This window comes from Chamaea fasciata, unplaced genomic scaffold (assembly GCF_029207755.1).
Source record: "Chamaea fasciata isolate MVZ Bird 193981 ecotype frontalis unplaced genomic scaffold, bChaFas1.0.hap1 SCAF_2, whole genome shotgun sequence".
Taxonomy (NCBI): Eukaryota; Metazoa; Chordata; class Aves; order Passeriformes; family Sylviidae; genus Chamaea; species Chamaea fasciata.
In genome coordinates this window covers 106456318-106473602 of record NW_027094087.1, presented here as the reverse complement: position 1 = coordinate 106473602, position 17285 = coordinate 106456318, and the positions used below count along the sequence as shown (strand labels likewise).

The following is a 17285-nucleotide window of genomic DNA, read 5'->3' as shown; positions in this document are numbered from 1 at the left end:
TGGAAATGGATATTAAGGGGTTTTAATTCACAGTACAGAGCAGAATCTTACAGCAGGTACCTCTTTCCTGTCCATACAGATCTCTCGCAGTTCTGGTCAGTTTGGTTTAATTCCCTTGAGCATGCCATCCTTTTTTATTGCTCTCTGGCAATATATCTACCAAATTATATTTAAGTAATTAAAGAAAAGCTGCTATACTTCATGTGGTGATCTGAATCCCTCTTAGTGACCTTACTTTCAACTCATACCTTAATATTTGTTTGCTCTGTCATAGAAAAGGCAGCTGAAACTGGAAAAAAAAAAACATTTTGGAGGAATGTAAAGGAAGAAAATGGGGGAAGGGCACAATTTCACTTCGGAAGTAAAACCATATTGTGAACACAGCATTTAGGAGTTGAAAATAAGTTTTCATTACAGTATATTTGCTGTAGAAAAGCTCCTGTTTCAAAGCAGAGGAAAATTCTAGATATTCGTTTTTGAATTTGGGGATGACTAGGGTCACAGGATTTTAGGAAGTTAGAAAGTCGCTCCAATTTTTTCAAGTCCTGTTCAGATTAGTGACGGTTCCTAAGTGCAGTTACTAGTTTTGAAAATGGAACTTAGATTACAGGAATTGAAGTGAGCAGTCCTGAGTCTGTCAGCATAGATCAGCAAAACTGGGAGATGCTTTGGATTCCCAAAACAGTGTAGATGTCCTATCACAGCAGAACACTTCAATGGATAACTTTTCCTCCAAGGAGAAGCTGCTCTGCTTGGGATAGAAGTGAAGCGCTGTCATGGGAATGCTGCTTCACCTTTTGGAAACATGACACACATAGGTCTGGCTGAAGGACCTGTTCCTAAGGCACTGTTACACTGTTCAGAGGTATCTTCTGTAAAATACTGATGGTGTGCTTGTCACCATGGGTTTCTGTCTAGGCAGGGCAGATAATTGCAGTGAGATCTTTACATGTATTCATTGCAGAGCTCATTTATATGTTTACACTGCAAGAAAAAACTGCAAGGTCTCACTATGTTCTTTAATCATGAACTGTGGAGGAGGAGACTTTGAAGAGGGTGAAAAATAGAATATTTTCCACTAAAATCTATCAGAAAATGTATGTTTTATTCATCAAGCTTAGCTGTTGCCTTCAAAATTAACTTTACATGGTTTAGTGGTGGACTTGGCAGAGCTAGGTCAATAGTTAAACTCAATGTTTTTAACTGTCTTTTCCAACCTACAGGATTCTATGATTAATAATTTTCATAAGGCCCTCATAATTGCATGCTTGTCCTTAGTTATTTCCCTTCTTAATAAAGTGTCGCCAAATGAATAACTTGTTAACGAAATAAGAAATTAAATGGAAGAGACAACCTCAGGCTCAGTTCAAAGATGATTCTCCAACTAGATGTATAAAGTAGTTATAAATCCCAAAGGAAAAGTGCAGAAAGTAGAATGTGAGCTCTCCCACATTTGGCTGAATTAATTGCTCTTGAATTCAAGCATCTAATCAGAGCACATGGCTGGAGCTCCTGCTACAAATGACTGGATGGCAAGGGTGTGAGAGAGAGAGAAATCTAAAAAACAGTTTGTCCTCATAATGAAAATGTCAGCTTTCCTTCAGTGACCACACAGTGGAATCAAGGACAAGGACAGCTTGCTTAGGCTCGATGCAGAGCTTCCAGAAAGTCTAAACCCAGCTTTGCTGAGTTCATTATGCTCCACTAAATTGTACTGAAAATCTTTCCAAACTAAAGAAAACACCATTCCTCATCCAAACTTCCCCACTCACAGAGATAAATTTCATCAAAGAACAGATGACAGCTCTAAAAGTGAGTGTAAAGAAAAATTATGAGTTTATCAGGACAGAGGGCACTTCCAAAGACAGTAATAAATGTTGGCATTAAAGGAAGGCTGCTGTATAAATGAGAAATAAAATGCCATAAAACTACCCAAGTGCTGTGCACACATTGTACATATGTTTGCCTAAAGATGGTGAAAAAGATTTGAATTTGTCTGCTTGGAAAAGAGTTGAGTTTTAACATGTTTCAAAGATGGGCTTGATGTGATACTGCTGGCAAGTTTGAAAGCCTTTAAACTTGCAGCCTTGTGAGTCATCTTAGCCTTTTCCATTGGATTTTCTAGTGGGTAAAAGCCCTAGTCTGTATTGCCCCTTCCCAGATCCACATTTGCTATTCAGGGACTGAGAGGGATGAAGAAAATATAGAGTTATTATTTGCACTGTCTTTGAATAATACATGAAACACACTACTGTGGTGATTAAAAAATGTTTGGATTTTTTTTTTGCTCTTGTTTGGTTTTGTGGGGTTTTTTGTTTGGTTTATGGGGGAGTTGGTTTTTCTTGTTTTGTTTTTGTTTGGTTGTGACTTTTTTTTTTGTGTTTGTGTTCTCTTTTCTTTTTTATTCACCAGGTAAGCCAATAAAAGTGTTTTTTTCCTAAGTTTTTCTAAAAAAATTCTTTTTTTCCTAATTCCTAATATTTTTAATTATTTTCCTTTGCACGCTGAAGTGTATGCAGTTTAAATATTAACCAGCTTCATCTTGCACAGTAAGGTTGCAATCTACCTTTTAGTATTACCCTGTCTCTAATGAGAATAATTATGAACTTTAAATTCACATCTCCATTCTCCTTTTGAAGGACATAGTATTTAACCTCCACTCCTGTTGATTAAGGAGGAAATATACATTTTTACTGTTTTCACATTCAAATTATTACCCCCCACATCATCGTGCCTTGACTGCTCTGAGCAGTGGTTGCACTGACAGCTCTGGAAATGCAGATCCCCATCTCCAGCTGAAGCTGCTACTCCTGTAATTGGTATTATGCTGCAGATGATTCCTACAGTGCCCTAGCTGTGGTTTATTCTGTGTTACACCTTCCTCACTGGAAACTCTGCCCTGGTATTGATTAACAAATGAAAACATAGCAGGATATGACCCTGGGTGTCTGAAACATCATCCTACCATTGATTTTCGGATAAAAAAAAGAGTGTAATAAGAATCTTATGAGAAGAGGAAAGAGAAACAGAGACTGTACCCAAAATCATGCAATAGGCAAGAAATTCTTTCTGTTCTTATGTGTTGTCAGCTCAGGAAGAGATGACATCAGGTTCTATCCTCAAATGTCATTGAACCCTAGACATCAGAAGCTTTAACTTTCTTTTCCTTCTGCCCTCTAATTATTTAAAATAAAACGGAAAAGAATGGAATAGAGTTTCAATAAAAATATATGGAAATGCTGAGTTAATATTGTCATGAATCCTGTAGAAAACAAAAATCAAAATCAATACATCTTGTTGAGATAACTAAAGAATGTTATGTAGTAACATTTTAGTGATTAAAAAGTCAACTGGTGTTTTTCTCTTACAAAGAATTTTGTAGTTCATATGTTACCCAAATCCCTGCAGGTCACAAGCAGCTTATTCAATTGACATATTTAATCCATATATGTTTTAAAAAATCTGCTCTGAATCTAAATTTTTTAGTCTTCCTATTGGTCCACAGTCTGCTCTAAAACCTAGACTACTGCCTGTTTCCAGAGATGGAAGCACAGCATTAGGTTAACTGCTCTTTGTAGGAAATGCTGACAATTTACAGTGGTAAAGCACTTCCCCAGTCATCACCTCCACTGTCAGCCTGGACAAAGAGCAGGAAGACTTTTGCGTAGAAGACAATGTGAAGAATTCAGCAGAGCTGGCAGGAATTTTTTGGGGTATTTTTCAGGTTTCTTGGCTTTACTGAAATTGCCTGCTGTTAAGAGGCTACTTGTTAACAGTGTTCCCCCTTCCTTGTCATTCTGTTTTTTATCTTCAATGCAAGAAAGCATTGTGGGAAAGGTGTAAGTACTGGTTGTCTCTTCACTGTTTATAGAAGCACTTATGTCTCAATAAGTAAGCTGGTTCAATTCTCTTACTGAGTTTCTGATGCAAGAAGTAATAGATAATTTATGAATGTGTTTATAGTTTCATGGACTTTTAGGTACTGGCATTTCTGTAGTTAAATTGGAAACTCTAATTCTTGCATATTAGCAAAAGCAAAGAAGCAGGGCTTTTCAGGTGCACAACTTTTTCTACCCCGGGTATAAGTTTTTTTCTTTTATTTTCCATTTCGCTGACCTTAAACTGTGAGGTGGTCATTGGAGCTGTAACTAGAGCATTTTGACAAATGAGCCATCATCTGACAGAATAAAAAAAAAAGAAGTGGCCTATTTCTCATGAGTTAAGGGATTTAAGAACATCTGCCCACATTTGAGCTGGGAAATGTTATATGGAAAGTATGAACAGGCAGTACATGCACAAGCAGTGAAAAACAAGTATTAGCAAAAAATATTTCTCATCATTCTTTTTTTAATGCAGCTCGGCTATACAAAGATTTTTTTTTCTTATTACTGGAGCAAAACTTAATGCATTACATAGGTAGTGTTTACAATGTTACATACCATGGGTATTAGTATCTGGTGTGACCCCTTAATATTTTCCTTTTAATTATGGAATAAAAACTGATAAAAAATTATTTTCCTTCTAGAGCATGTGTTCTAATTTAGGATTTCCAGCCAGAAAATTAGCTGCCCTTTCATGCAAGTATGTTATCGTTGATTACATTCTATTTGACAATTTCTAAAAATGGTACAACAAATAATTGGTAATTTAGTGCCATTTTAATGCCTTTATAACCTCTCAAGGAGCAAATTTTCAGACTGGGAGCAGTCTGAAATGAATTTTTAGTAATAGTAACATTTTATTTATTTGCTATCATTCAATTCCATTGTAAAATTCCATTAATTTCTTTTCTTCATTCAGCATGGATTACAGGGAGCTATAAGTTCATTAGAATCCTTCCTGATTTTGATATTGGCTTTTGCAGATATCTTATTCACACAGCGTGAGTCAGATAAAACAATTCAGCTCGAGTTGCATATAATGTTTTTTATCTGAAGGTCAGCCTATGGTCAGATGAGAGCAGTTTCTCATTATTTCTATTGCTCCTCCAAACAATCTTTACTGAAGTCTTTCAAATAATGTGTGACCTCTGTTTTTGTACTTCTCACAGATTTCGCAGGCTGTCACTACCACTCAGACGTCTCTAACACAGACAACTGTAATGGAAACTGTAACTATGGTGACCACAAGAGAGCAAATCCTGGTTAAGCATGCTAAAGAGGAACTCCCACCACCTCCACCCCACAAAAAAAGGCAACTCCTTGTGGATTCAGAAATTAGGAAGAGGTGAGAATCATCAAGAGACAGAGAGAGAATTCTGATAGAGTCTGGAAAAAAATGCAAAAATAGTCGTTTGACTACAATATTTTTCTGTATGCTATTTTGAGCTTAAAATTATATTTCTGTTCCCTATTAGGGTACCAGCTGATTATTATCTTTCTTCACTCAGCTCAGGTTATGGATTATACTGTACTTCTGTTGCACCTATTTAGCAGTATAGGATATTAATGACTACATCAATACTATTGCATAGTAATTATAGTCAGTTAAAGTCCTTATGCATGGCATTCATGGGCATCCCACATGACCAGGGTCTTAAAACGTGATGATGGGCAAGCATTCCATTAATTCTAAGATTTTTGTGTTCTTTAAGAGTTTTATAATGGTCAAAATACTATTGGTGGAGATATTGCCTTCTTTCTAAAGTTCATTGTATTCGTCTGGGCTTATGGGTCAGGGGTGAAAATAGCAGTTCTGCAGTGGCAGTTAATATTTGATGAAACATGCATTATTATTACTTTCAGGTTGTTTTCTTGTGTAACTCAAGCACAAGTGACAAGGGATTTTAAACTGATGCTAAACACTAGTTAAAGTCAGGAGAAAACATTCTGATGTGTTTAAGCGGAATTGGCTCAAGCATTAAGTTTTTAAATGAGGCGCTAAGAAGGTAGATTTCAAATATTCATTGCAATTTTTGTTTTAGAAATGTTTTTTGATATTCAGATAAATATGAATTCCAAGGTAATAGATCTGAGGACTGAAAAGGATGTGAAACTGCATTCAGTGTCTCATTTCTATAGAAAATATCTTTGTTTAGTTCAATGCGTTTACCAGGACAAGTATTTTCTTTTAAAATAGTGTTTCACTTATTGATAGAAATGAAATATAGCAAGAATAGGAGAAATCTGACTTCTTTTTAATTGAAGTCTTATGTTATTGAAATAATAGGTACTTTTTATACATAGGCATCATACCTGTGTTTAACCATTCTAAAGGTAAGGTTTCTCATTTAGCATCATTATTTAGGAATGCTCTATATGTGATGCAAGAGTGATTCTCCCCCTTTTTGTTAAATTGGGGAACTATGTCTATGGAAATTGCTTGTTCTAAATAAGCTCGTGAGCTAAATTTGAGTGAATTTAATCCATGTCCAAAGTCCTCATTTGGAATCTGTTTTTTCCCATATCCTAGGTTACCATTAAATCATAAATGAGAGTTGTATTTTGCTAATATATTCCCAAGCACTCAAAACGGTGCAGAGCAATGACTGTCAACAGAGTTGCAATTCCTAAGTTTATTGAAGGAATTTTTAGATGGCAGTGTTGTTACTTATCAGGAATTATAGGCCTTAGCATTCCTGTTAATGTTTCACTAGTAATGTGCAAAGATGTGAAACAGGGCTGAGGCCCCGTTGGCTAATACATGACAGTAAACCTTTAGTGTAGCTTGGTCCCTATCATGAAAATAGTGATCTGCTTTATTTTGAAATTGAAAAATTAAGAATGAAAGTTTCCCTGCGGTTTCAAAGTATTTAAATAATTGGTATTTTAAAACTTCTTACTTTTTTTTTTTCTGAACTGAAAGTTTTAGGAATGATCTTACTTCATAAGGAATCACAGTGTAAGACTACTGTTAGAAAAGAAAGCATAATCTTGGTTAAAAGTAAGTGAAGTAGGCTGATTTTTTAAAACCTATTTTTTTAATTTTTAAAGAAAATTGTTGCTGTATGCACTATTGTAAAACTGGAGCCCAACTGGTATAGAAGTTCCAACTGCTGTATATTTACTGTTAGCATATATTTTCCTTCTTGCTCATATTCTTTTCATTTGCCTTAATACTGAAAGTAAACTTGGCAGGGTACAGCAGAATACAGAATTCATAGTCATCATGCAAGGAGACTGCCTGAGGGCAGGAATTAGCTGGATTATAGGAGTTGTTTTTGTTCCAAACTACCTTGGTTTATAGAAACTGATAATTATGTGTTACTACAGTGCTTTAGCTGATGTCTGTCTAAAGCACTGCAACTAACAAGTTTATATATAAACCTGATTGATCCTTGTACAGAAAATGTGATATATTATCAAATTTGAGAGTAGGATTGCTTTTAGGTATATTACTGGTAAATTTGCTTCCAAATTTACAGACTGTTAATGATTTTTTACCATGCATACTAAATTTCAAGGCTTTCTGATTTGTTTTAATGCTATCTAAAATAATTGCATTCACCATATAATTTCTGTTTAACTTTTGGATAAGAGTCAAGATGGAACACTCTGTAGTTCTCACTCTTTGCCTGGTATGACTTTAGATAATTGAATAAGTTGTGGTTCCTTTTAGATATTTAAAATCAGAGTAATTTTAATTTCTGCACAAGTTGTACTTTTATTTTGATCTGCTAGGAGAGAAATCTGACTTTGAGAAGGAAAAAGGGAGTTCATTTTTTAATACACTATAATATGCTCTAATTATTGTCTTGTATGCCAAAATTACTGGATTTGTTTTAACAATGCAATTGCACCAGCACATCAGTACTTGTCTGGTGTGACTGTTATTCCTGTGAACAGACCTACAATTTGGGAATGTACAAAGTAAGTGTTGGAAATGTCCACAGCTGTGCAGAAGGATGAATGATCGTTATATTATTCAAAGGCAATGTTTCTCCATTGAGATAATCTTTTTAGCATTTCTAACTGAACAGAGAAAACACCAAACCCCACATTTTGTGTACCTTTAGTCTCTAGGAAGTCCAAGCGGGTGTTCTACAGTGAGAGGACCAGTCAATAAATAGCTTCAGAAAAACACTTTGAGGTAAACTTTGGGGAAGAAGTTTCAGCTCAGAATAACAGTTTTTGTGATGGTTTTTAATGAATATGTAAAAATGCGGTCTTGGAAACGAACACATTTTATAATATGCAGTCTTGGAAATGAACACATTTTATAATATGCTGTTGTCTTTCTCAAAGACAAGAAAATAAAAGTTTATACTAGATATCAGCATAATAATGGAAGAAGGAAGCTCATCTAAAAATTTGGGTGCTCGGTTAAAATATCTTTCTTCGCTGGTGACTAGACACCTTTTTGATCAATGCTTTTTTTTGATAGGAGAAAAATCATTGTATTCCCAAACAGCCAGTCATTTATTTTCTGGGTGCAATGTTAGCCGCAAGATCTCTCAGGGTTTTTTTGTTTGTATTCAGTTGTAGCTGCACCCAAGGATAAACAAAGCCCATAGTGCTGCATGCCTTTTGAGTTTTTTAAAATAAATTAAAAGAATGGGGGTCCTCAACCTACCTCTCCTACATCATTATGCATTATGTGTTTTTACAACCAAAATTTTCCCTGAGCACTTAATGACTACTAGTTGATGGTTCTGTACTCTTCAGTTTTGGTTTGATTAAAAAAAAAAAAAAAACCAAACCCTAACGATTACTGAAGGCTCTTCAGAACCTTCTAAAGATGAATAACCAGATTGTGTTGGCTGCTTTCTGCAGTCACAGTACAACACACTGCATGCTGTTGCTTGCCATTTTTAGGCCTGGGAGGGAAAGGCTGGGGTTGAGGCTTTTTGGAGGTGGTCAACAATGCTCCCAGGTTTTGCCAGTTTCTTTCATCTGTTCTCAGACTTTAGTTGGTGTAGTTCCTGTAAAGGAATATGAAATAAATTCATCAGGCCCCACTGCCACAGGTTTGGAAAGATTTGTGCACCAGATTTGCTTTCTGTGAACTAAATATTTTAGATACTAGTTACTAAAAGAAGGAAGAGTAGTTTGGCTACTCAGTGAATACTGTATTAGTGTACTGTGTAAGAGCACAGCTTCCAGTTACTAAACCAAGGAGAAAAAAATGGATGGCTAAGAATGAAGCATCAAACTTTCTAGCATGCCAAGTGTTTTATCAAGATTGAAAGTATAAAAATCTCTGTTTAAACTGAAGAAATTAAGAAGAAGCATTTTGACTTGTAGACCAATAACATCTAGACGACTGAATGTCACATTTCCATTACTATTATTTCCTGTGGCAGGAATTCTGGAGAGGGAAGCTGTTGGTTTTTTCTTGCTTCTTAAAGCAAGTTTTTGCCGTTAGTGGAGGAAAGTAGAGATAAGAACCAGATTTTTTTTTTTTCTTATTTCTTTTCCCTCCATTCTCCCTCCCCCAAAATCTAAAACTGCTTCAGGACTAATGCTTAAAAATGTCAGAATAACTCAGGTGAGTTAGGTTCTGTTACTAGTCAAAGAAAAGCTTCTTTTCCCACAGGAATCAATTTGAAACTGAGAAAGATGAAATACTTGGAGCTGTTTAATAAGATCTTGAAAAGTATGTTTTAGGCATTAGGGCTAGAGATAAATGTAAAACAGCTAAGGTTATAGTATTTAAAAAACCTGTAAATGGGAGAAAGGGATGCAAGATAACATTTATTTTCATGGTATTTACATATTCTGGGGAAAACAGATCAGTTGCATATCAGAAAAATCTGAAAACTACTCTTTTCATGCTAAGTTTTTAAATAGCAGACAAGTAAGAGCTGGTTAATATTTAATTGAAACATATTTGTAATATTAATATGCTTCAAAAACAACCAAAGATACCTTTCTTTACAATTTGGTGAATAAGGTAAATTCACCATATTTGGTGAATTTTTACATACTTCCTAAGGTTTCCAGGGAAAGTCTACTTGTCATAACATTATTTTTGGTATAATGTTATTCTGAAGATTTGAAAGAGACTCGATGCCCTTTGAAAAGCAAGGTGTGTTAAAACAGGATAGTTGCTCCATCTAGTGTTTTTTTTTCATTTAACAAGTGTTAAATGAACTTTTTGAAAAAAGAGAAGCCCTCACTTTTTCGAAAATTATTATACTTGGGATTGAAATCCTTCATTATTTAGAATATTTTGTATTTTTGTAGAAAAAAAAAATCAAAGAAAAAGCTTATAGTGACTTTAGAATGGTCTTTTTGATAGCTATTGTTTCATATATCCCATTTCTGTGCAATGAATTATGTTAGTCAGGTCTAAATGTTTATTGCTTAGCACATTTACAGCCCCTCTATTGGGTTGTTTGACCCTTCTTCTTTTGCAGAAGTGCATCTTGTGCTCTGGTATTGTTATCTAATGATAGGTAGCAAATTCAAAGAGAAGAAAGTCATGTCTTCAATGTTCCTGGTGGTTTTTGATTTCATTATGTCTGTAGTCAATTCCAGAGGAAAGGAAGAAGCGACTGAGATGCAACAGAATAATTTTTTACTGCTTAGAGGGGGAATATTTATTAAACATTTTCATTTGGATTGTAAGAAGAATGGATAAGTTGAGGTTTGTATACGTGGGCAATTCTTACTGCTTACTAACAATTTCTCCTTTATCCTTTTGGTGACATCAGAAATGCATTAGTGACAAATAAACAGAATTTATATTCTTCACATTTAGCACCTGAAATTACCTGCAATTTTGTCGTAGTGGTACCAGTCAGCACTTGCTGCAGGCTGTGATGTTTGGGTTTAAAAGTGCTCTGTACCTGATGGTACTAGTGAAATTTCTGTTGGAGATACACGCTTGGGATTGATTTGGTATTTCCTTTCATGCCTTGGTATGCATTACAGAAATGCACTGCTCATAATGTTGATGAGGCTAAATTTAACAGTACCACAAATGTAGAGGGAGGCTCAAAGAGTCATTCTAAAAGGAAATAAAATTATTTGACAACTAAACCTAAAACAATGGGAAATTAAAAATATTTGTTTGGATAAATTTGTGGTTGAATTAGAAGATAAGAACAACTCTATTTGTCAACTAATGGCTCATCAACTACAAATACAGAGGAGGAAAAGAGACAGCAGGGAATTAGATCAGAATAATCCCTCCAATGGGCACCATGTACTGTAAAGTTGTTCTTTGATATGTTCTAGGCAGTGAAGAGCTACAAGCTGAGAGGGACCTCTGGCGAGCTGGGGATTTCAGTCCAGACATGGAAATGAAATAATTCAGTAAAGTGGTTCTTGGATCAAAGTTGTATCATTCCCTGCCAACTCAATGTGTAGGCAAATGGTTTTATGTCTACCCAAGATTCACAGTGGTGACAGGCCCGCTGTGATTTTTGTTTGGAGAAGGATGGAAATGAATAAGCAAACAAAATTGTCAAGCAGTTTCTGTCTTTAAAAGAATGAAGTACTGAAACCACTGTCTGCCCATGGTAACAGTAGCACAGTAATGTAGTTTAAAGATGAAATTCATTCAGTTTAGAGAAAAGATTATGTACCATGCTGACCACATGACAGGAGGGTACTTCACGCCTCGTATTCCTATGTGAACTTGTTCAATACTGAATTTGTTTGTATATCTATTTACTCAAAGCATATTTAAAAAAATCTTCATATTTTTAATCTATGCTGGTAACATTTTCATGGAACATTCACCACAAATTGATTTTCTGGATCATCCTAAGGCATATGTCCACTTCAGATCTCCATTCCAAAGTTTCTTACTAGATCACCATGTATTTGTTCAAAATTGACTCCTTCTGGCTTTCCTTTTCTTTATTAAATACGTGATAAACCTCACCTTTGAGACATTTCAAAACTTAATTACTTCACATTTTTCTCTTTCTCTGCATGGAATTTGCAACCCAAATACCCATCAGTGTAGTAGACTCTTGTCCTACTCTAAGTCCCCTATCTAATAAAAAAACTTATGGAAATCACTGAATAACAAGAGTTAATTTGTTTGTATTTTACAATACAAACAAGTCTCCACTTGAACTCAGCTGACATGTGCTGGCGTGTAAAGAGAGGGCTGTGGGACCAGTAAAAATAGTATTTTTCTTGTGGAACAGCAGAAAAAAAAACTAGAAAAAAATAGGTGGAAAACAAAAGCATGAAGAATAAATCCTCTTGGTCAAATGGAATTTTTAGGTGGGGAGCATGCCAAAGTACTTGTTAAATCACAAGTTGTTTAGAGTAATTTTTCAAGTGATTTTTGGTTTAGTATCTTCCATTGATCTATTTTTACAAATTCTACCTGAGTTGAAGTTTGTTGGGACAGAAAGGCAGTCTTGCACTATTTTATGTCTAAAGTATTCTTGTTCCAATGAGATTTAAAGACTCTATTTATACTTTGATATCAGTCTCGAGCTAATATAATTCCTACCTGCAGCTGTGCTCCGAAAGGAAGTATCCAATCACTAAAGCAGAATGATTAAATGCCATTTCTAACAGTTTCCTCCTTTTACATGAGATGAACATGACAAAGTGATTTTTTTTTTTTTGTCTCACTAGGTAAAATCTTAAAGTCTTAAAATCTTAAATCTTAAATTTATCTTAAAATATTTATGTACTGCAAAAAACTACTTAGACTTAACTTCTGTTTATTTTAGTTGTTTTCTGCTCCTTTCTATTGCCCTTTTTTGAAGAGGAGGCTTTGTTTCTGAAATTACGTTTATCTCTAGAAGAAACTGCAAGTGACAGAGCCGTCTGTTACATGATATCAACTTTGTCATATCAGAGAATCATATATTATAGAATGCTTTCAGTTGGAAGGAAGCTTAAAGATCTATGTCTAATACTTACCACCATCTGGTGGCTCTCGTTCCTAATTATTTTTTTTTTTTACTGTCAAAACTGTCCCAAATGCTCCTATTTCTCTTCCAGGTGTTGCAGAGGCAAGGGCTAAATCCTTTTTTTTTTTTTTTTTAAAGAATTAAACTCTGATTAACATTTTTCTGTCAATTTTCATCCTGCACCAGAGTAAGACCAGGCTATTTTTCAGAGAGTTGGTCTCATTATTTCTACTTGCCTGCAGCTTCACAATGGAACAAATGCCAGAACTCATACAATTTTACCTGCAGTCAAGGAACTTTAGTACTCGAGGACTGGTAACCTTCATTGCTATCAGATGTCTGGTGTTTTGTGATCATCAAATATACGGTTATTATTTTTAGAAGAGAGGATAACATTTTATTTCAAGATTTGCAGTTGATTTAATGATCAGAAATAAAGCTGAAGTAGGAAGCTCTCAACTGACTGTGGAGTTCATATTAAGGGATTAGAATCTGTTACCAGCAAAGACATTCCTGGAACCATCTGGGAATTTTATTTTATGTTTTGCCTCAGAATTTGTAGTTCTTTATAAAATGGAAGTTTTCTGCACCTTCCATTACTTCAAAGTCACATTTATTCTCCTTGAATGAGTATTCAATTAGTATTATCAGCAATTTTTTAATCAAAATTATTCTTTAGAGTTTATAATTTGAATGTAGAATATTGGACTGAGATTAAGGTGGTGTGTGATTCTTTTTCTTTTGCTTTCATTATTTATGAATACAAAAAATCGCAGTGGAGAGGGAAAAAAAGGGAAGCATAAATGTTAGCTCAAGCATGGGATTTTTTCTTGTATTCATTTTTCATTTCTATATATGTAGATTTATGTAGCCCAGAGCTTTTCTTTATATCCTTGTATTTTAGAAGTATAAATCCTTGTATAAATTAAGTGTATTTTTATAAAATAATTTATTTCTTCCAGGATTATAATTGTTGTTCAAGTTACTGGTTTTAGTAGATTTTTGGTTGTATGCAAATGATACAACCTATAGTCACAGAGCAAACTGAAAAATACAGCTTGGGGTTTTTTTTCCCCCCCAGGTCTTTCTGCTCTGTTGTGTTCACTGTATTGCTGCAGAAGGAAAGGCAGCTGCAAAAGGGGTATAAATATTAGAACACTGAGTGCAAAAAAGAAATGCAATCAGAGAGATTGGCACAATTGAGAAAAAATGTTGTCTGAAGCTTTTTGTTTTAAAAACTACAGCAGATACTGAATCACAAGTTGAAATTTCTAGACATCAGTAATTTAAATGTCTGCATTTTGAGATACCACCTGAAGAGTGGTTAACACAAATTAGGATCAGTTTTAAAGGATATTCATCAGAAAGAATCCAGAATGTAGTAAAGAGGGCTGTGAGGTTTTTATCTTCTTTTCTTCTTGTTAGAGCCGGGATTAATGCACGGGAGGCACAGTTTATCGTGTTCGGACTCAGTTGTTTATTAATTCTTATCTAAAGTACAGTCTCACAAGTTGTGAGTTCTAGCTGACAAGGTAGAAAATGGCTCTGCCTCTAGCTCTTTCCAAGGTGTTTTAACTGTTAATTATCCAATAACGAGATGACAACTATATTATGTAGACTTTTAACCAAATAACCAACCACCTGTGATCCGCAATGCAGACCTTTTCACCCAAGTACAAAAAAAATCCAAACACATGAAGAAGAAGGTTAAAGAAGAACTTAGCCAACACTCTAAATCCTCCATCTTGCTCTACATATGTTACTATATATTAAAACCTTAAATCCTAAATTTTGCATCCTGTGATATCACACACTTCCATTCAAACTACACACCCGCAACCCCAGTGCTATCACTCAATTTTGGGAGCCTGTTCCATGGCCTCAGGTCAAATGTAGTTCTTGCTTGAGAGTCAGTGCCTTTTAGAAGACAAAGCCTGAAATTCTCAGCCTCCAGAATTCTGACAGAGGGATGCAGAGTAAAATCTAGTTATAAATTAAGTGTAGAGAGCGGGGATCTTAATTTTGGTTTCTAAAGCTTTAACTGTGGAAGATTATACTTTACTTGTTGATTAGTGATTACATTCTACAACCAATTTGAGCTAATCAGAAAAAGCTCCTTTCATCAAACTTTCTGCTTGAATTTCCTTCACAATATTATTATCACAAGCTGGAACAGCAATCTCACAGGTTTGAAGGCTGCATTTTGTTGGTCAGATAGGCCTTACATCCTCAGCTCAACCAACAGGACTTGTGGTACTCTTTCTTCACTGATAGACATTTGTTTCATATCTTCCAAAAACATTAGCTTGAAAAATTAGAATATGTACTGTGAAAATTATTGCATCTGTTCAGCTGTCAAATCAGGTCTTAAAAATGAAAAAGTATTTCTATGTTTCTAAATTATAGAGTGAATAGTTTTATGAACTGTCTGATGAGATAAGGGAGTTTAAAACTGTCTTTTGCTGATCGAAATTTCTGTTTATTCACTTGTTTGAACAACCATGTTTGCTGCCAGTCCTGTTTTCAGAAACTGTGGAAGCTGAAAGTCTTGTTGCGCTTTCCTGTCTCTCAGGTTTGACTCAGACACCACAGAGCTGCACAGCTGGATGACCCGCTCCGAGGCAGTGCTGCAGAGCCCTGAGTTTGCCGTCTTTCGGAAAGAAGGGAACCTCTCAGACCTCAGAGAAAGAGTCAATGTAGGAGAAACTACTCATATACATGTCTCTCAGTCTGTATTAGCTTGTCAAAGTGCTTTCAGAGTCCAAGTTTAAATGGTTTCAAGTGTAGATTGACAAGCATTGATTGTCCAAGAAGAATTTAGAAGCGTTTGCTGTTTCTATGAGTTTCAGATTTTGGCACCAACATTACTACATAGGCTGTCTGAACACATAGATTGTTGTTGGTGTTTTTGTTCATACATATTCATATTTAATTAAGGTGTTCTAGATGCACTAAAGTTTTAGGTAAAGTTATACCAAAAGCTATATATAATTTCTTGAATATACAACATCATTCTATACTGACAGCTTAATTTGATGTTAGACATGCATAAACTGAAGAATGTGAAAAGTGTCACTGGAGTGGATGCCAGAGAAGATCTATATCAATTTCCTTTTACAGAGCTGTAAAATATATATGACAATCACCAGTTTCCACAGGGCTTTTATTAGTTTGGGTTTTTTTACTCTATTGTAGTGCCATATCAGAACCAAAATCTGTTCTTTCCTGCCAAAGTGAATGGTTCTGCACTGCTTTAGAAGAAGCTATGATTGTGTGTCTGTGTCACAGACTGAATTTACCCCTTGAAAACTAAACTGTTAAAAATTTTCTTCCTTTTTTTTTTTTTTTTTTTTTTTTTTTTTTTTTTTGGTAGATCAATGAAACAATGCCCATCTTTTCCAAGTAAGAGAAAGGGGTGCTTTTTATAAATATCTAAGATAGTGGCATAGTATGTTACGGAACATCATTTAAACATCATTTAATATGTTGCTACATATTCCTTGAACACAAGGAGATGAAACAAAATTACTGTATTGAATTCAAATTTGCTGCTGGTTTTTCTCATTTTCTCCTTTTCCATCATAAGTCAGCTATGATAAGATTGAGTAACATGGAATTTTATGCCTGTAAATGTACATTTTAAAATTCCATGTTAAATTCCAAGTTTCTTGCAATAATTTTAGTTACTTATGTTGTTATTACTGTTATTAATTAAAATTAATTAACTATGCAAATTATGCATTCCAATGGAATATCTTGAATTAATTCATACCACAACTTCATGTTATGTGAAATATATACATAAATATACATATATATATGCTGTCTGGATCAAATGCACAGAGTAGATTTGATGGGTTCACATGCTTCCACACTGAATTAATAGTATTCATCTAATACATTCATAGATATGCAGTTAATTTTCCAAGTGCTCCCATCTAAACTTTAAAAGAAAGAAATAGTAAAAAATCCCCAAAATACACATCACCCCTTCAGATATTCACATTTTGAGGAACATATTTATTTCAAGGATGAAAATTATCTCATCTTGACCTGCAAATTACTCAGGCCACCCTCACTGTCATGTTTCCCATTGGTTCTACCTCATAGTGTCTGAGACTGTAAATGCATTAAAGGATCCAAGAACATGGTTCATCTTCCTCCTTCTTTCCTTTCTTTGCTTTTGAGGCGGTGGTGATAGCTGCAAGTGAAGGGGTGGAGGTGGGTGACCCACAGACCTGCTTTGGTCCCTGCTGGAATTCCTCTGGCTCGTGCCTTGCCTTTGCTGGAGCTGAGGAAGTACTCTGGGGCTGGGAGGCCACCACCTGCCACATTTAACCAGGTCTCATCTCAGTTGGTGAAAACACTCATAATACTGGAGAAAGATGTGTGGAGTTTGACCAGTGCTTGAGCATTTAAAGTTTGAATTCCAGATACTAAAGATAGCAGGAGATATTCCAGATGTTCCTTTGATATCTTTGGAAATTTAATAAATGAATTGTTAACAATTTTCCAGCTA

The 17285-nt window shown here is 35.0% G+C and overlaps 1 protein-coding gene across 10 annotated transcripts in view; it reads left to right on the top strand.

The window, feature by feature from the left end:
* DMD (dystrophin) overlaps positions 1-17285 on the top strand; it is a 990047-nt gene that overhangs the window by 291705 nt on the left and 681057 nt on the right. For all 10 annotated transcript variants that reach the window (XM_066176982.1, XM_066176984.1, XM_066176989.1 and 7 more), the window contains 2 exons: positions 5051-5226; positions 15339-15462. In XM_066176982.1, coding sequence (XP_066033079.1) covers positions 5051-5226; positions 15339-15462 — 300 coding nt within the window. The remainder of the gene's footprint in view (positions 1-5050; positions 5227-15338; positions 15463-17285) is intronic.